The sequence below is a fragment of the Perca flavescens genome, chromosome 24 (genome assembly GCF_004354835.1).
Source record: "Perca flavescens isolate YP-PL-M2 chromosome 24, PFLA_1.0, whole genome shotgun sequence".
Lineage (NCBI taxonomy): Eukaryota > Metazoa > Chordata > Actinopteri > Perciformes > Percidae > Perca > Perca flavescens.
In genome coordinates this window covers 10,580,930-10,599,590 of record NC_041354.1, presented here as the reverse complement: position 1 = coordinate 10,599,590, position 18,661 = coordinate 10,580,930, and the positions used below count along the sequence as shown (strand labels likewise).

Below are 18,661 nucleotides of genomic sequence, written 5' to 3'. Positions count from 1 at the left end.
TGAAAGAAAATGAGAGAAAGGTAGATGTGAAGGACCGCGTGCATGTTGCTGCTGTATGATTTCATGAGTTGTGGATGTGTAAGAGTGCTGCGGTGCCACAGAGGAATCTGGAGTGTCAAGGGGAAGCTCTTTAATCCTCTAGTCGGCCTGTCGACTCCTGCTGCGAGGACGATTGATTAGTAATGCCTGTCCTGCACTCTGCTGTGTGTGTGTGTGTGTGTGTCTGTGTGTCTGTGTGTGTGTGTTAGGGTGACCAGATTTCCCGGAGCTAAAACCGGGACACTTTGCGCGTGACCGTAGTGCTTGTGCACTACGGTCAGAAATATATATGCAGACAGTCACTTCATTATTTTGATCGTAGGCTCCTCATCTAATAATAAGTGTCTTTTCCTGTAAAGTTAACAAAATTGCAGCAACAGCCTTTTTCAGTTTAGTGTAAGATTTATGTTGAGATTTTTTATAAAAATTTCTTTTTGAAGTTTTATTTATTCCAAAAACACCAAAAGAACTAAAATGATTTATTGAAAATTTTGAGCATTAAATATTTTATTTCCTGCATTCTGGTGAATTTCTATGCACCTATTTCTACATTTTTCTGAATCAATGTATGCTGCAAATATCTTTATGTAAACGAAACACAGATTACAATCCAAACATAATATAATATATTGAATATATTGAAGTAAGGCTCTCAGGCATTTTGTATTACTTTCAACTATTTATTCTCCTTTGGATGGACTTTTCTAATTATATCTGAGTCAGCACACATGTAGCTTAGGCATCATTTACTCTTCCCTCTTGTTTGGCGTCTTTTATTGTTAATGTATTAACAAACCCCTGGACTGTAATATTTCTGATGTGTTTGAGCAATGTCTGAATGACTTTGTGAACATTCAAAGTACAGTATATCTGTGTTCTCTGTGATTTGGAGGACTTGTGATATTTTGAGAAAAATAAAGTTATAGTAGGCTATTACAAGAATAAAATCACTATATTTCAGAAAATAATCTATAGGCTACCTACACCATAGTCTGCTGTGCATTACGTGATTGCTCTGCTGATACGGTAGATCTCAGACCTTCTGACAGACACAGAGCCCCAATTGGGTGTCTGAATGAGACAAATAGTTTAGCTAGAGAATTGGTTTTACGCTGCTCTAGATCGGAGGTGGAAACCTGCAACTACTAAAGAAATACAAGGAGCACAAACTCAACACATCTACCGCAGCATGTCAACAGCTGAAGCTGCCCTGCATTAAAAAGGCATAAATCTGATCTAACAGTAGGGGAGGATAATAAACACGTCGTTGTGGAGTAAGAGGTCATCATGAGAGGCTTTAGATTCTTGCACAAATTTTCAGAATAAACGGTGCTGTGTGCTTGAAGTCCCCCTGATGAAGTTAATTATTTTCATTGTTTTGTCCATAACCTCTTTAAGATCTCCACTTAATTTTGCACACAGCACGCTTTGGTGAATAAGACAGTGAAGTGCGTTAATGCTGGGAGCGACAGCCTTAATTCTGCTCACTAGTCCCCTGTTTCTGCCAATCATGGCAGGAGCACCATCTGTGACAACCAGGTTGACTTTTTCGAATGACAGTCCATGCTTTTGAAATAGTTCCTCCAGATTACCAAAGATAATAGCGCCAGTGGTCAGACTCTCCAGTGGAATCAAGGCCAGCAGCTCCTCTTTGAAATCTTTGCCATCAAAATATCTGACGAAAACGCACATTTGGGAAATGTCAGTATTGTCGGTGGACTCATCAATAGCCAGCGATAGGTATCTGGCTTCTTTGATCTCATTAATTACAAGTCGCTGGACATCCTCTGCCAAAACATGGGCACGGTGAACAGCAGTTGGCTGTTTATGCCTGGAGAGTACCCAGGCAGCCTGCTGAGATACACTTGTTGCCCTCTCTCGCTCAGTTGAAGTTCGGTTAATAATTCCGCTGGCATGGGAGTACTGAGATTTTAAAGCAGCAACTTTTCTCTGACAGGCCTCTGACTGTTCAGGATAAGACTCCTTGAAGCTTGCATGCTTTGTGCTGTGGTGACGCCTCAGATTGTACTCTTTAGCGACAGCGACAGTTTTGTTGCAAATGAGGCACACAGCTAAAGCATTTCTAAAAGTAGGAAATATGAATACGTACTTATCAGTCCATTCTTCATTAAAACTACGGTTCTCTGAATCAACTTTCCGCTTAAGGCTCTTTGAGAGTGCCATTTTTCATTCAGATATATTCAGAAGGCCTTTCTTCTTCTAGTGTTCTCCACAAACTATGACCTGCATGTGACGGTGATGTACAGCTTGACAGCCTCACAAATATGAAGCCTAAAATATTGCTATCGCCCCCTGGTGGCTTGCTGCAGTACAGGTAATATGTACGGTGGCGACAAGGGCAAACGCGTGGCAAACGCAAAACACTGCAAAAACGGGAATGTGCAAAACCAAAAACTTACAAACCCACAAAACAAATGCCAAAGACATGGCAAATACAAAAAACACACAAAGAAAACGGAGACATTCGGAAACACCGCTGCCCTCCTTTGGGTTTTGAAAACTGCTGCTACTTTTACGTACCTTTTCAGTTACCGGTCAACCTTGTTGTCGGCCGAAGCAAATAAATCCCAAAAATAACTTTTTGCAATTGTTGTTCTTATTTCTTCTGTATTTTCAATTTATACATCCATGATTTTCAACCGCAGAGTCAGGCAATCTGCTTCTGTTTTACATCGGCACGCGCATGCTCAGTGTATGTGAATGGTCATGTGATATGTGTTGTCAGTAGAGGTGGGTAGAGTAGCCAAAAATTGTACTCAAGTAAAAGTACTGTTACTTCAGAATAATATGACTCAAGTAAAAATAAAAAGTAGTCATTCAAATAATTACTTGAGTAAGAGTAAAAAAGTACCCGGTGAAAAAACTACTCAAGTACTGAGTAACTGTTGAGTAACGTCTGATTTATTTTTTATTTCAAGCATTCAATCAGACGGACAAAAATACAAAATAATCATCTTTAGGCAAATTTATAGTTCATCCAATCAATAAAATAAATTAAAATTAATTAATTAATTACAAAATAGCTTAAATTAAAATAATCCAGGTAAATTCAAGTACTTAAAAAATAAAATCAATAAAATAATAATTGATAAAAAATAAATAAGTAACACAAATATCCAAACCTTTATACTTTTTTTTACCAGGCTCTGCAAGGCAGAACTAGAACAAGGTAATGTAGCTGCTGTTTGGCACTTTTACTAAGGTAAACATGCTTTCATTATGATGCCAGAGGCCTGGACTACGAAGCAAGACTTGGCGTTAACGAGCCAACTTCAGGTTCACCAGAGTTTTCTGTACCACAAAGGTGGATCACTTGATACTGGGTTCAATCGCCGTGGTAACTTATGCTGGACGCCTAACCTGGTCGGGAGCAGGTTATGTTGGAGATTAGAGATCAACCGGTGTAAAAGCACCGCCCACTGATCAATCAATATTTGATTGTTAACGGCGTTACAGTTCTTATAGAAGATCAGGCGGAGCTCGGTGCGCAGAGAGAGAGAGAGAGAGAGAGGGAGAGAGAGAGAGGGAGGGAGAGAGAGGTGTGCTCATAAAAGTTAAAACCTTTAGAGACCAACAACCCTAAACATTCCCTGATGGGTATATGAAATATATAGATTTGAATGGGAGTGAATTTCATATCGGCTATTTCTCGGCTTCTTGAGCTGTGTGTCGCCAATGCGCACAGATGAATTATATTTTTTATTTGCTCTCACAATCGCTTCCACTGCTAGGGTTGCAACTAATACTAACCTGTAAATAATAGGCTAAAGCAACAACAGTTAATGGAAAGGACAAGTGTAATTATGGTCAGATCTTGGTCCTGACTGATGGGGAAGTGATATTGATAAGCGTTGATTTACGCATCAGCATTGCCTATTTTTTGTTGCCAGCTGACGAGACTGCACGACTAGCTACGTTTGATTGGTGAAACCCAGTCACGTGGTAGAGCCTTTAGCGGAAGTCTCTCTCTCTGTCAAAATAAAACATTAAAATGAGGCGTATGCGGGGGGAATACAAACAATGACGCGTAGAATACCAAAGAGGTAAAAAGAAAAGTAACACGCTCATTGTAGCCTAATGTAGTGGAGTAAGAGTAGGCCTACAGTTTCTTCTTCACAAATCTACTCAAGTAAAAGTCAAAAGTATAGTGATTTAAAACTACTCCTAGAAGTATAATTTTTTTCAAAAACTTACTCAAGTAAATGTAACGGAGTAAATGTAACTCGTTACTACCCACCTCTGGTTGTCAGACATGTTAATATGGACGGAGGTTAGTTCTGCTACTGGAGCTCAAACTCTTTGTTCATGCAGGTTTAATTCAGAGCAGGAACACTTGACAGCTATTTGATGACTGACTGGCCGACTGTTATTTCCTTCCTTATATCTCTTTACTGTGTTTTTGTGGCTTTGCTGACATGTTTTGTACATTGTTTTTTTTGCTGACTTTCCTACTCTGGTCAACAACTTCCTCAGTTTATTTAGCAGAAATGGCATGAATCTGACTTTAGGTGCAAGGTTGCTTTTATTTGTCATTTTACAACACAGAGTTGAACAATGAAATGCAAGTTGTAGTCCCTTCATGCTCCACTCACACATAGGACAAATACACATTAAATAAAACAACATATACATTTACTTGTATAAACTGTACATATATACTTATACACAGAAAGCATGTACAGTATGTGCAATGTCATTGCAATACGAGTATTCTAAATGTAAGTGCAAGAAGGTTTATAGTGGGAATGAAGGTGTGGCAAAAGGTAGTGGTATGGTAATGTGTAAAACAAAAAGTTGGTTAAGGTTAATCGGCGGAGTGCAGCAGGAGCATGTGCAGTGTTCATATGGTACAATCTAGTATTGAGTTCTTAAGGGGGAAAGCAACATTTTAAATTTTTCTCAGCAATAAAATTAGAAAACCTTTTTTTCTTTTGTTAACATTCAGCAACTATACCATACATAGGACTCTTGGGAAGTGTAGTTCTTGTATTACACACCCACCCACAGTAAAGATGTTCTGCAGAACAAAAACCTAAACTAAGACAGGAATTAAAAAAAGTAAGAAGACTTGACCCAATGGTGCTATTAAAAACCTCATTCACTATTCTGGCAGGAACAATGTCTAAGGCAGTTGGTCGGTTTCATGTGTTGCACTACCTCAGTTAGCAGTGTCAGAGAAACTGGCTTAAATTCCCCAAACACAGCAGAGTGCACAGGAGCCGCAGGTACAAACACATTGAAATTTGCACTGGCGTTTTGCCTGACAGATGCAACTTTGTCAATAAAATAACAGAGAAATTTCTGTTGTACCGTTTGAAACATCTGTCGGAGCAGAGGTGCATGGATTCACAACAGAGTTTATCACATTAAATAACACTTTAGGTTCATGGCAACTTCTAGCTATGACAGATGAGAGATGCTGCATCTTCGCCACTTTCACAGCCTTCTGGTATGTAGCTAGACTGTCCCTTAATGAACCCAGAGATACATGCAAATTGTCCTTCTTCCATCTTCGTTCAGCTTTTCTGCAGTGTTGCCTAAGGGCCCTTGTGGTGTCATTTAGCCAAGGGTCCGCCTTAGGTTTAATAGTTTTAGTCCGAACAGGGGCAATAGAGTCTAAGATTTCAGTGCATGTGGAGTGGAACACCGAGAGAATGTTATCTGGGGAAGAGGGAGATACCAGACCATTCTTTGCATAAAACTGCGAGCCCACAAACACAGAAGCAAACTCTCCAGCTGAAGAGGAAGTGATGCAGCGGCACCTAGATGAGGATATAGGCCTACTAGCAGGTGGTGGAACACTGATCTCAAACCTGATGGGGAAGTGATCTGAAATACCAGTTTCTGTTCTTTCACTGAGTGAAACTGAAAGCCCATATGAGATGATGAGATCCAGGGTGTGGACAAGATGATGTGTTGGCCCTTCCACACATTGATTAAGGCCAAAGGAGTTCAAAAGAGTTTTAAAATCATGAGCAAGTGGGTTTGAGGGACAACACATGGATATTGAAGTCCCCACAAACCAGGAGCTTGTTATATTTAGGAACAACATCAGCTAAAAACTCTGAAAACTCGCTTGGTGGTCAATAAATAACTGCACACAACACAGGAGAATCCTGCACTACACCTTGAAAACACAGCACAGAGCTGCTTCTCCTCTACTCATCTGGATGGAAACTAACTGATGTTGGTTTTGTGGTTCTATTCTACGTGAATTTGCGACTACAGCTGTCATGGCCGCAGCCGTGCTGCAACAAATCCGGACCTAGTGGGTATTGACGGACGGTGGAGCACGCAGCAGACACGCAGCGCATTTAGTGGAAATCCGGAGTTAGCCCAGTCCCTAACGTTCTTATTGAGGCCCCGCCAAACAAACTTCGCTGCAACCAGTCTTTGTGACGCTTTTGAACCCGGGTTGGAGAGACCATGGACGGCATCAGAAACGTGTCGTCTACATACCGTGGGAATGATCGGCCGAGGACTACCTGTGGAGACGTCACACAGGAGCGTGGTGCCAGCCTCGCCAAAAACCATGTCCTCGACCTGCAGCCCTGTAGTTGAGGTCCTCAGGAGCTGCACGTCCACGTCTGTGGTCTGATCGTTTGTAATCCAAACCAAGATGGACTGCCCCCACCACAGCCTGTGACAGGCAGTCCACCACGCGGTTGTTTTTACCGGCAATGTGCTGTAAGTCCGTCGTAAACTCCGAAATGCAGGACTGATGACGTTGCTGGCGAGTGGACCACGGCTCAGCCACCTTGGCCATGGCAAAAGTCAGCGGCTTGTGGTCCACAAAAGCAGTGAAGTGTCGACCTTCCAGCAGGGAACGAAAGTGTCTGATGGCAAGGTAGAGACCCAGCAGCTCCGGGTCGAAAGTGCTGTACTTCCACTCACTAGAGCGCAATTGACGGTTAAAGAAAACCAGCGGCTGCCAGGCCCCACCCACCCAGTTTGTAGACAGCACCGACCTGTAGCCCGAGGTGATGGTGATGGAGGCTGCAGGATAAGAATGCGCCAGCATGCCGGCGTTCGCCAGGGCTGCCTTAGTGGCAGCAAAAGGCTTGTCCCTACACACAGTCCAGTCCACAACATGCTTGGGTTGACCCTGCAAGGCCTCATGGGCTGCATGAGCTGAGCGGCTTGAGGGATGAAGCGGTGGTCAAAATTCACCATACCGAGGAACTCCTGCAGGGATTTGACAGTGAGTGGGTGTGGGAACTGTGCGACCGCCTCCACCTTTGATGGAAGAGGAACTGCACCATTCTTAGTGACTCTGTGTGGCACTTGGCGGGGTTGACAATTAGCCCATGTTGGCTAAGCCTCTCAAAAGGGGTCCGGAGTTGCGCCAGGTCCTGAGATTTGGACGTGCTCGCCACCAGAATGTCATCCAAGTACACAAAAAGAAAAGGCAGGTCCCACAAAACAGAGTCCATGAGGCGTTGAAAAGTTTGAGCGGCGTTTTTAAGGCCGAACGGCATGCGCAGGAACTCAAACAGACCAAACGGCGTGATTGTATGATAGAATGTGTAAATATGGGTTAATAGATGTAGCAGCAATCGCTTCAGGGGTGTCGGTTCAGGACACTATTCCAATGTTCAGGTGAGAGTGTGGTGAGAAAGGAGATGCAGAGTCCAGGGTTGCAGTTTAGATAGTTTACATAAACAAATTGGCTTGTGTTTCTGTGTGTGTGGTTCTGTAACAACAAAGCACAGCAATACAGACTGTTTAGAAAGGATAATTACAGACCAATAGCAAAGGCAAACCTAAGCTAAAACATAGCCAGCTACGAATAGCATGCACAGAGCAATGTTAATGGCTAACAATAATAACTAGAATGCAATGAGCTATCAATTAAAGATTAGTAAACACAAAGGCATTCGTGTAACCTATATAAATGACAGTCATGAGAATTATAACAAGCATTTAAAAAGAATAAACTACCGAAATATTCAGTGCACAGCATAGAAAACAATAGAATGTAAAACACAGTTCAAACAGACTATTACAGGCTAGCAGCTAGCTCTGAATCCCAGTGTTAGCTAACAGAAACCTAAATACATCCACGGCTAACTGTGTGTTACTAACTGTGTGTTACCTAAGATATCAATTAAACTTACATTTCCATGGACGCACACACTAGAAAGGAACTGTCCATCAAAAATCGCCACAGTCTAAACTCAAGTCCAGCTGATGTCTGCTCCTCTGTGCTTCTGCTTTATGCCCAAAAAGTGTGGTTTGATCTGAAAACAGGAATCTTGTATCAGATATGTGAAAAACTTAACCTGGAAATCCAGAGTTCTTGCGAGAGCACAATTTGAATTTGCTCAGCAAGTCACTCTGGCATTCAGTAATGATGCTCATTAGCTATGCCCTTGGAGCCGAGCTGCACCAATCACATCATTGTATCTGATATAGGCGGGCCAGAGGCGAGCTAAACCGATGACAACAGTTTAATCTACCGGTTAGCTAGCTGGTAGCTAAGCTCTGGATACGTCACCCAGTGTATTGTTGTGATTGGTCGTAGTGTTATCCAATTGCGTCCAGTGAGATTTTCAAATGCATGCTTGGTGCTGCCCCTCGAGTTGGGCCATGTTCATTACTCAATACCAGACTCTTAATCTTTCAGATTTGGGTCTGGATTTCCAGGCTAGGAAAAACTGTAAGCCCACAGTAAATATTTATCATTAACCACCAGTGTTTGACACTTTTTAAAATTGAATTTGGAAAGGCTATTCCTAGTCCCCAGAGGATGAATCCTAATGTTTGGCATACATGGCATTGACTGATTCTCTGTATTTCTTCACCTTTCTTTCTCTTCCAAAGATTCTCAGGATGGTTGCGACTACAATGCTATAAAAGGAAAGGACTTCACTGTGCCTCTGTCCTCAAAACTGGAACAGTATCACCAACTAAAATGGAGGCACAACAATACAGTAATCGTAGATCGAAGAAAAGCCAACGTTTTTGTCGTGGGGAATAACAAGGACGTTTCTAAAGATGGTTCCCTGCTGCTCAAGAATCTGAAGGATAGCGACAACGGGATATACACCGCAGAATTGTTTACGTCAGAAGGAACTAAAACAGGGGAACTGAAAAGCATAAAGTTATGTATATTTGGTATGTAACAACAAAATTGTTTGTACATTTACCTTTGTTTAATCAAGTAATTAATGATACTGTGCATCCCAGAAACAAAGCACCTAAACCGTGTTTACTGTTACCTTATCTGTTGAATATGGTCACATATTCACACAATATGAACATGAAATAATAATAATAGGTGTGTTGTGATGCATCAGAAGCTGTTTTAGGCATGCAGTACAATCAACAAATAGAGAGCTAAATGGTTTTAATACGCTGTCATTAGTTTAGATCACACTACATCTGTTTTCATATTTTGCTTGTCATTGAAATGATAATTAGTGTTGTTACAATGCACAATGATCTTGAAACAATCTAATCTGCTCCACTCAGACCATGTCCTAAAGCCCAAAGTGACGAAGGTTTGTTCCTTACCCTTTGTCACATTTACCTGCCAAGTTACAGCCAAGGTGAGTACGAAAGTACAATCTGGTTTATTTACTGTACAAAGCAGATTAGGGCCATGCTGTTAACAACCATTATCAGAAACGACAGAATACTCTCTCCCTTTCAATGCATGTAAATGTTTTTGTCAATGTTTGACAAAATGTGCGTGTCCACCACACAACGTGGAAACATTTGTCATTTTGACAAGGTAAAAATCTAAATTTTAGCTAAAAATTATTTCACGGTTCTCACACCACAAAAATATTCGTAATGGATATTCATATTTACCAACTACTTATCTTAGCCCTTGTCTGTCGCATATTGGATAACTAAATCAAACCCTAATTAAATAGTGTGCGCCTTTAATGTAAATGTGTTTTCTGTTACACTTAAAGCTCTACATATTGTCATGTTAACCCTCTAATCCATCCATTAATGACCTCTTTACCCAACTGCCCAAGGATCTCAAATTTGCATGGCTTCAGAACAAAAATGTATTAGAAAAGGAGAAAACCCAGACTCTGAAACGAAAGGCTGAAGAGGTGGAAAATGATTTCTTCCAATGCAAAGTTTCCAACCCCGTCAGCTCTGAGACCAGTGACTCTGTTACACAGGAGCCGTGCTATAAGCACAGTGAGTATTATCCAGTGGTTAGTACAGCCACATGTCTCTGTGACCTACACCTCTCATGTGAAGGAAATCCCAGTTTGATTCAATGTGGTATATGCATGGACTAGAATTGATTGCACACAGAACAGCGTTGATAACGATCGCTCAGTATTAAGCAGGTTGTTTATTGGAACACCTTCATCCTAAGTGGAATGAATTCCAACGAGAAATAAAAAGACTTCTGGGGGAAGCACAATCATTTTGTGGGATAATCGCATCTATTAATACATTCTGACATATGATTTAGCTCGTAGAGAAGTGAATCCTCTTAGTGAACCTTCCCTGAATAAATAAAGGTAAAAAAAGAAAAATAATTGTCAGCCCACCTATTAACCGACACCACTAACATAGCCATTTTAAGAAATGAAAAAGAAAATACATGCAATCAATACTTATTCAATGTGTTTCTTCTCTTCCTCTTTCCTTCCTAAGAGTCCATTTTACCAGAAAAACTATTCGGAATTAGTACCTGGGTTTGCATGGGCGTCAAAGGAGGTATGTTTGCTCTCCTGTGTAGCTCTAGGAGTATCTTTTATCCGATAGTGTATACTAATACATCTTTTGACTTTTTATATCTCTCCTCATGGCTTGCTGTACAGTATGTGGTGCCGCTGAAATATTGTAATATAACTCACCCAAATCATTATTATTATTATCCATCCTCATCAGGTGTAGTTCTGGTGCTGATTATCGTCGTTATTGTTTGCTGCGTCTGCACAAAACAGAAAAAACCCATGCAACTGAAGGGTAAGGGTTTCTTTTATTTATTAATAATAATAATAATAATAATAATAATAATAATAATAATTAATGTTCAAAAATGGCCTCAATCTTTGCACTTATCATTACCTTAAACTAAGCTATTTATATTGATAGAATGTGTATTATTTATAATGTATAATCAGGGCGTGTCAGACTGGGGGTGGAAATGGGACTGAGTACCCAGGGTCCTCATGTGAGGAGGGCCCAAAAAGATGCTAGAATGAATAGCTGTGGATGCGGCGGAGGAGCCCATAGAAAATGTCTTCCTACAGGGCCCAAATGTCTTCCTACAGGGCCCATTTTGTGCTACGCCCCTGTGTATACTGTATATATTCAAATATGCACATACAACAAATACAAAAATACCTTAAGTGAAGAACTTAAAGTTAAACAACTTTTATTTTCTTTCCAAAATGATCCAAATGAAAAACAAGTAATAAAAAGATACACGTTAAACATCAGGAACCGTCATCTGTGCTTATTTCCTCAATCATCAGACGAGGGGGAGCTTCGTTTGTTGTGGACCAACGAGCAACAACATCATCAACATCAACATAATCATCCTACCGATCCACATCATCACCGGTCCTCGCCAACATCGCTCCAAACAGCACCGCGAGCAGCAGCAGCAGCAGCAGCAGCATCCCCGAGCTCTGGACCCGCCCGGAGCTTACCCTGAGCCCAGCCCCCGACGACTTCCACAGGTAGGAGCTCATAGTGGATCTGAGAACTCAACACCGTATGGAAAGATCAGTGTGGCCTTTGCTACAACTATTATTTCTAGTCATAGTTCCACTGTCTTGATTGTTACTATAGTCCCGCTTTGACAGACCCTCCTCCACAGCACGCTGAAGGAGGGTCTGGCTAGTCCACACACAGCATTCGGGGATGGGAGGAAAATGGCTCTGGTTTAATGGCATTTCTTTAAACCAATCAGAATCGTCATGGGCGGTGCTAAGCTCCGCACAGAGCCGCTGCAAAATAGTCGTGAAAAAAACTCCGATTGGACAGATGGTCTAGCTAGCTGTTTGGATTTACCCTGCAGAGATCTGAGGAGCAGTTAACCATGGTCCTCAGAAATCCACCAAATTAAAAATTCCAACACAAGCCAAAAGAAAGCGGAAAAATACACGCATCCGACAGAGTTTCCTGCAGCACCGGAGCAATCCGGTAGTGGAGCGCGAATGCTATAGACTATTGTTACTATAACTGCCACTGTTCATCATTCCAACTGCTAACATATAACTTATAAATGATTAGGTCTTTTGTAACTTATAGTGTGGTCTAGACCTACTCTACCTGTAAAGTGTCTTGAGATAACTCTGTCATAATGAGATACCATAAATAACATTGAATTGAATTGAATTGCTCTGACTCCCATTTTTTACCTCCCCTCAGACCCCACGACCAGTTGATAAAACTGATGATGACGAGCAGCCTCCTCCTCTTCCTCAGCCCAGGAAAAAAGCTGCCAAAATACAAAGAGTATGACACCATGTGAGTGTTGGAGTTTAGGGAACTCAATCACTCCCTTTTCATTTCTGGGTTCACCTTCTCTTCTTATTCTCTTCTCAGTTTCGTTCCCGGTGAGCTTACCCTCCCCCAGACTATTGATGTTTTCGTTCAAACTCAGCCAGGAAAAAAAAGCAGATTTAAAGACCCTTTACTCCTTCATAGCTCGGGGTTAAACATTATGATTTCATCAGGATGTGGTGAAAATCAATTTGATCAAATTTACAGTTTTTGTGAAGTGGTTTATTATTACTAAAGAAAAGTTGTGAAAGCTGTAAGTAAGTAAATTAGCCTACTTTATTATATGTGATACCAAATGGTAACTGTAACCTTGTTTAATCTTGTTAGAGAGACTATTAGGTATAAAAGGCCATTATTGCAAAAATAATGAGACATTACGGTCATAATCTCAAAATATTATTTAGAGTCCTCTTAAAAAGGGTTATTTTTGTACTTTTCTAGTTTTTTAACATATATGTCATCTTCTTAATACTTGAGTAAATAAAATCTTTATTGTTACAGTTTAGAGTTGGGCGGTTATACGGTAATACGGGGTCTTAAAAATATCAATGGTATCAGTTTCAATACCGTCATTAAAAAAAATGCAATGCACTTATATAGGAGACAAGAATTAAATATTAAATATAATTTATGTAATTATGTGTGGTTGTCATCACGTGACAGTGTGGAGGAGAAAGTAGTTGTTATGTTTTTATTGTTTCAGTATTAGTGTTTGGTATTCAGTTTCTGAACGGTGCACAACAGTTTGGTGACGCCGTCTGAGCCTTACGTCATAATTTTTAATTAGTCACGTTAATATCATATACCGCGATAAAATAGGGAGGAGGTTTGACGGTATCAAAATTTGGATACCGCCCAACCCTATTACAGTTACTGTTTTATGTACATTTGCATGCAGTTTTTTGTAATTTTTTTTTGTATTTGTGTTGTGAACTGATGAATAAACAAAATGTTGTTGGCTGAAATAAATCACACAAAGACAGGTCACAATGTTGGCTTTTAAAAGGACAGACAGGTTAACCGGATCATAGTAATAATGTGAATGAATGTGTTTTTATGCAGAAAACAGATCATATTTTTTTATTTATCCATACAACCAACAAACTGTACCAGAGCCTTTACTTTTATATCCATCTAAGTATCTGCTTTTAATGTAAAAATGTCAAATAAATGATACGCTGTGAGCTTTTTAATTAAATGGTGTAACTTTTGATGTGACTTTTCCAGTGAAATATAAGCAGGGAAAATACAGGTTTGAAACTTCCTCATTTTCACCATTTTCTTCCTCATTGTTTCTATCTCTCTGCGTGTGTGTGTGTGTGTGTGTGTGTGTGTGTGTGTGTGTGTGTGTGTGTGTGTGTATTTTAGTCACATATCCTGTGTCTTTTTGCTGAAAATGTGTTTGTGGTTTTGAGTGTTAGCTGTACGTGTTGAGCTACTGCCCAGTGTGTGTGTGTGTGTGTGTCTGTGTGTGTGTGTGTGTTCGTCTGTGTGTTCCTGTACTTGCAGCTTTATGGCAACTGAGAAATTAACATTTGACATCAAAACATGTTTGCAGCTATTTTGAATGCTCTCTTTTTATTTCATAAATATTATTATTATTATTAATATTATTAAGACAGCAGAAATTATTAAAGGAAACTGAAAACAAAATGAACACAATTTTAAGTTGAGAACTATTTATCATCTTGGAATTTAACACATCAGCCAAGAGAACAAACCAGCCTAAAATGTATTCTATGTTAAAATATGCAAAGCACAATCAAATGATCACCTTAACTTGCTATAATCCTGATGCACGATATGTTGCCGTTCCTCAGTCTACATGTTGTTTTGTTTTTTTTTGGGAAAAAAATCCCAAATCCTTTATACCTTGTTTAGCAAAGTGATTTATTCGTTGCATGTAACACTGCATGCAGATTTATTTAATTCTATTAAATTGTACATGGGAAGAAACTTTGGAAACGTTAGCCAAACAGCACGCATGCCCAGGTGTACTTAGTTTGCAATTTGGGGGAAAAGATTTTTAAAGTCTGTATTGACCCATTATGTGCACTAGATGGCACTGTAGTTTCATATACACAGAGCCAATCAGTGGAAATTCTTGTTTTTAATTTCAGCATTGCATTGCATTCCAAGAGATGATCAGATTTCTGCATATAGTATGTATGATTTCTATCTTTTCAGAAAAGTGTTATATGTTCCATTATAAGATAAGATAATTATCCAGCACCCAAACCAGGGCTTTTTAAAAATGCAATGGATTATCTGAAAATATGAGTAATGATAGTGATAACACACATCTTACAGGGATAACACACATAGTATACAGATCAGATAAATCCAAGAAGATCATCCCCATCCCCTTTAAGATTTCAGCCAGATTAATACATTAAATATATAGCACTATTTCCTAATCTGTAGTGGCAAAAATAGTTCTCTAAAGGGCCAGAAGATGGCGGTATAGGTCCATGTTTTTCTCCAGTAGGTCAGTATGTTGGCGTTTGAGTTGAAATCATATATGCTGTTTAACACTGTCTCACAGTTCACACAGTCTTGACATTTATTGCTTCATGCTTTCTCTCGTCTCACTAACATGACCTTCTAATGAACACAAACGTGTAAAGAGAACCAAATTTATTTTAATTCAGTTTGCATGAAAGAGGTTTTTTTTTAACAAGTGTAAGTGTTTTCAATGCTTTTCTGTGATTTCCAATGTATTGCATGAATGTGATTTGTTTGTTGTTGTCATCATCTTGATTTTGTGATGAATTAGCATTTTCAAAAAAATAGTTTTTATGTGCATGTTTTCCTTTTAAAATGAATGAAAATGCACCAAACTTTGCAGAATGGTCAAGTCTCACCTGACTTCATAAAAGGGGGAAATGGTTGTCCAAATGGTTTAACTCTAATGAATTCTGAACAAATTCTAAAAGCCCTTTTCCCCATCATGGCTGCTGTGTTGCGGCTATAATCCACTTATATTGCTTCTCTGGAAAGAACTCATTAAAGTCTGTGAAGATTCGGTTAGATTTTTAGGCTTTTCCCTTTATTTTGAAAGTGGATAGACATGAAAGGGGGAGAGAGACGGGGGATGACACGCAGCAAAGGGCAGCAGGTCGGATTCGAACCCGCGCCGCTGCAGGACTCAGCCAACAACAGCTCTTACTGGGTGAGCTAGAGGTCGCCCCTTCAGTTAGATTTAATGCCATTCTTACAACTGCAACTGTTGTTGCTACTACTACAACAACAAGAAGTTGGCTACAAGCATAACTGCTGCTACTACTACTACAACTACTACTACTACTAGTGTATTCTACATATATATATATACATTATCACATTGTTTGCCTGCAGCTTTGTCTGCTTTCTTACAGTAAACAAGTCTTAAGTGAAAAAGAGATTTCAAGTGTAGGCCCTATTGTAGAAAATGCATTATAGCTGAGGTAACTGGCAGTGATTGGTTTGAAATTCAAGTCTGTTAGTCCATTAAAACTATGAGTAATGATGTCAAAAATCCAAGACCTGGTTAATGACTGATAGGGGAGTAGGGCGTAGTAAGATAAGACTGTGTCCGGTGTGTGAGGAACAGATGCTACCTTGTTGAGCCAACATACAGCAGTAGGTTACACATTTGATTCCTCCCTGCAACACGCACACCCACACACACACACACACACACACACACACACACACACATTTTAAAATAGGATAGTCATGTAGCCTATCACAGCAGATGACCCATAAAGTTTTAACCTTTGACCCCGAGTTTTCTTCTCACCTCTTCTGGCTGAGCGATGGACTTTGCCTTGCCCGTGGGTCTGTGTAAATACACCACAGGACTGCAACTGGCAACCGGCATGTGTCCGCGTCCGCCTTGATAAAAGGGCAGCAACAATTAAAATTTGGGAGTTAGATAAGAAGATGAGCAATCAATTAGCTTAGCTTAGCATAGAACTGGAAACATAGGGCATACAGCTAGCCAGGCTCTTTCTAACGGTAGCAAACTCTGCAGACTAGCACATGAAACTCACAAATGAACATGGTATATGTTGTTTTTTTGGTCAATACAAAAAAACTAAATGTAAAATCTACAATTTGCAGTTTTATGGGACATATGACACACACACACAATGACACAATGACATGTGACAGCTGGCTACAAGCAACCTACAAGAAGAGAAGTTCCAGTCGTTTCCACTCTTCATGCTAGGCTAAACTGACTGGTTACTGCCTCCAAGTCCAGGTAGGCTACATATTTATTTATTTATTAAGCTGGTGATGTGGAGATGGATTGAGAGGCCAAGAAAATAGTAAAAGACATTCAAATGTATTTTTGATCCTAGTACTATAGATTAACAGACAATAATTAGCCAAGTAATTTAAACTCTATCTAGGGAGGGATCCATCATATCAGATGTGGTCCACACTGACTGAACAATATCTGACATGTAATTAAGACTTAAATGTCTGCACAGTAACCTTGTGACATAAGACTGATATGGGACTATCTCTCTCTCTCTCCACCTGGGACCTCCCTGCTTCCCTCCACTCCTCCTCCAGCCCGTCACCTAACTTCCGGCCACTCTCTCCCCCCCCTCCCACCCCCCACCCTATCAGCCTCTCTTTCCCTCTCTATCAATCTCGCCTTCATTCCCGTGCACACGTTAAACCGGTTTAGTGTCCCTGTGTGAACCATGAAAACACTCCCGTCAGGACTCCGTTTTTTATCCGACTAGGAACCAAGCGTGTGCGTCCTTTTAGCTTTGCGGCTTCGCCTGGTGTGCGCTGCGGACTGCCTGCTCACATCTCAAGAGTTGGGTTGGATTGACCGACAGCGGCGGGAGAGGACTGGTGTCACCCCCCACACAGGACAAAGAAGACTGGAGGGGGGAAATTAAGGGAAAAAGATAAGAGTGGAAGAAGAGAGGAATGAAAATGGATAGCTGTCTCTTCACACTCGTCTTTGGTCTTTCAATGCTCGGTAAGAAACGTTTCTTCGCTTGACTGTTGATAGCTAATTAACTCCGATTCGTGTCGGCGTTCTCCAGCGAGCTGAGCCCAATGTTAAACCCTGTTTAAAAATCTGTCGATTTCACGTTTACTAGCTTGTCGGCAACCGTACATGCCATGTTAAAGACCGATTAAAGCATTTCCTGAATCTTTCACATCCACTAGCCAGTCCGGCATATATCCAAATTATCAACCGGCACTTAACTGCAATTAATTTTAAACCTTTTCAACTGTTTCACACTGCAAGCTGATGTGATCTACTCTGTGTTTGATAGAAGAACTTCAGCAGTGCACCAAGCAAACCGATTCAACAAAGTTAAAACTTAAGTGAAAAATAATAGTTGTTTGGTGTATTTGATCATGCCGAATGGAAGAGTGAATCTAAGACATTGACAAAAATCCATAAACTATGTTGTCAGAGATGATCTACATGCGACGACAAGCAAAAATGCCAATATGGCATTTAGTTAAACGGGGTTTGGCACGATAGCCTCTCCCTGTGAGTGATCTAGATATATCGCACTGTCTCACTGTGTGGAATCTGCTGTACAATTGTGTTTAGCTAATGTAATGAATTATTTTCGATGGGTGACTAATTATTCACCAAGTTTCAGGTTAATTAAAACCCCAGCACATGAGGACGAAGACATGGCGAAAAACCTTTTCCTTTTCCCATTTAACTGTTGGAAAACATTCGGTGTGTGACAGTTCTGTTGTGGGTAGAGACAATATAGTGACTCATTAATACTTACATTAAAATCAACACCTTTTTTTAACGGAATGAGTCCCAACTTCTCAATCCTGTTCAGCCTCTCATTTACCAAGAACTTCCTTATAAGACCAATTGAGGTGAGATTGAACATGAGGTGACCAGCTTTGACAATGTCCCATTAGCCTGCTTGGAAGTCCAACTGTGCATTCCATCATGATTAGCCTTATTATTTGCCTTGTGTCCATATACCAGAGTCAGTCAAACCAGGCTGACTAATTATCTGACTGGGTTGAACCAAAGGACCAGCCCAGTGCTTAGTCATTAGGCTGGTTTACTCAACAGGGACTAACCAGGGCTTGTTTATTGGCCCACCTCAGGGCCAAA

General features: G+C 40.4%; 2 protein-coding genes across 4 annotated transcripts in view; both read left to right on the top strand.

Annotated features, from left to right (window-relative positions):
• Positions 1–12,486, top strand: part of LOC114550902 (immunoglobulin superfamily member 8) — a 34,208-nt gene extending 21,722 nt beyond the window's left edge. For all 3 annotated transcript variants that reach the window (XM_028571873.1, XM_028571874.1, XM_028571872.1), the window contains exons 6-12: positions 8,884–9,177; positions 9,535–9,611; positions 10,050–10,221; positions 10,690–10,752; positions 10,927–11,004; positions 11,517–11,723; positions 12,418–12,486. In XM_028571873.1, coding sequence (XP_028427674.1) covers positions 8,884–9,177; positions 9,535–9,611; positions 10,050–10,221; positions 10,690–10,752; positions 10,927–11,004; positions 11,517–11,698 — 866 coding nt within the window. In that variant the 3' untranslated portion in view covers positions 11,699–11,723; positions 12,418–12,486. The remainder of the gene's footprint in view (positions 1–8,883; positions 9,178–9,534; positions 9,612–10,049; positions 10,222–10,689; positions 10,753–10,926; positions 11,005–11,516; positions 11,724–12,417) is intronic.
• Positions 12,487–18,345: 5,859 nt separating this feature from the next.
• ptgfrnb (prostaglandin F2 receptor inhibitor b) overlaps positions 18,346–18,661 on the top strand; it is a 59,799-nt gene continuing 59,483 nt past the window's right edge. Inside the window, exon 1 of the mRNA XM_028571411.1 lies at positions 18,346–18,414. Within this exon, the coding sequence (XP_028427212.1) occupies positions 18,346–18,414 (69 nt within the window). The remainder of the gene's footprint in view (positions 18,415–18,661) is intronic.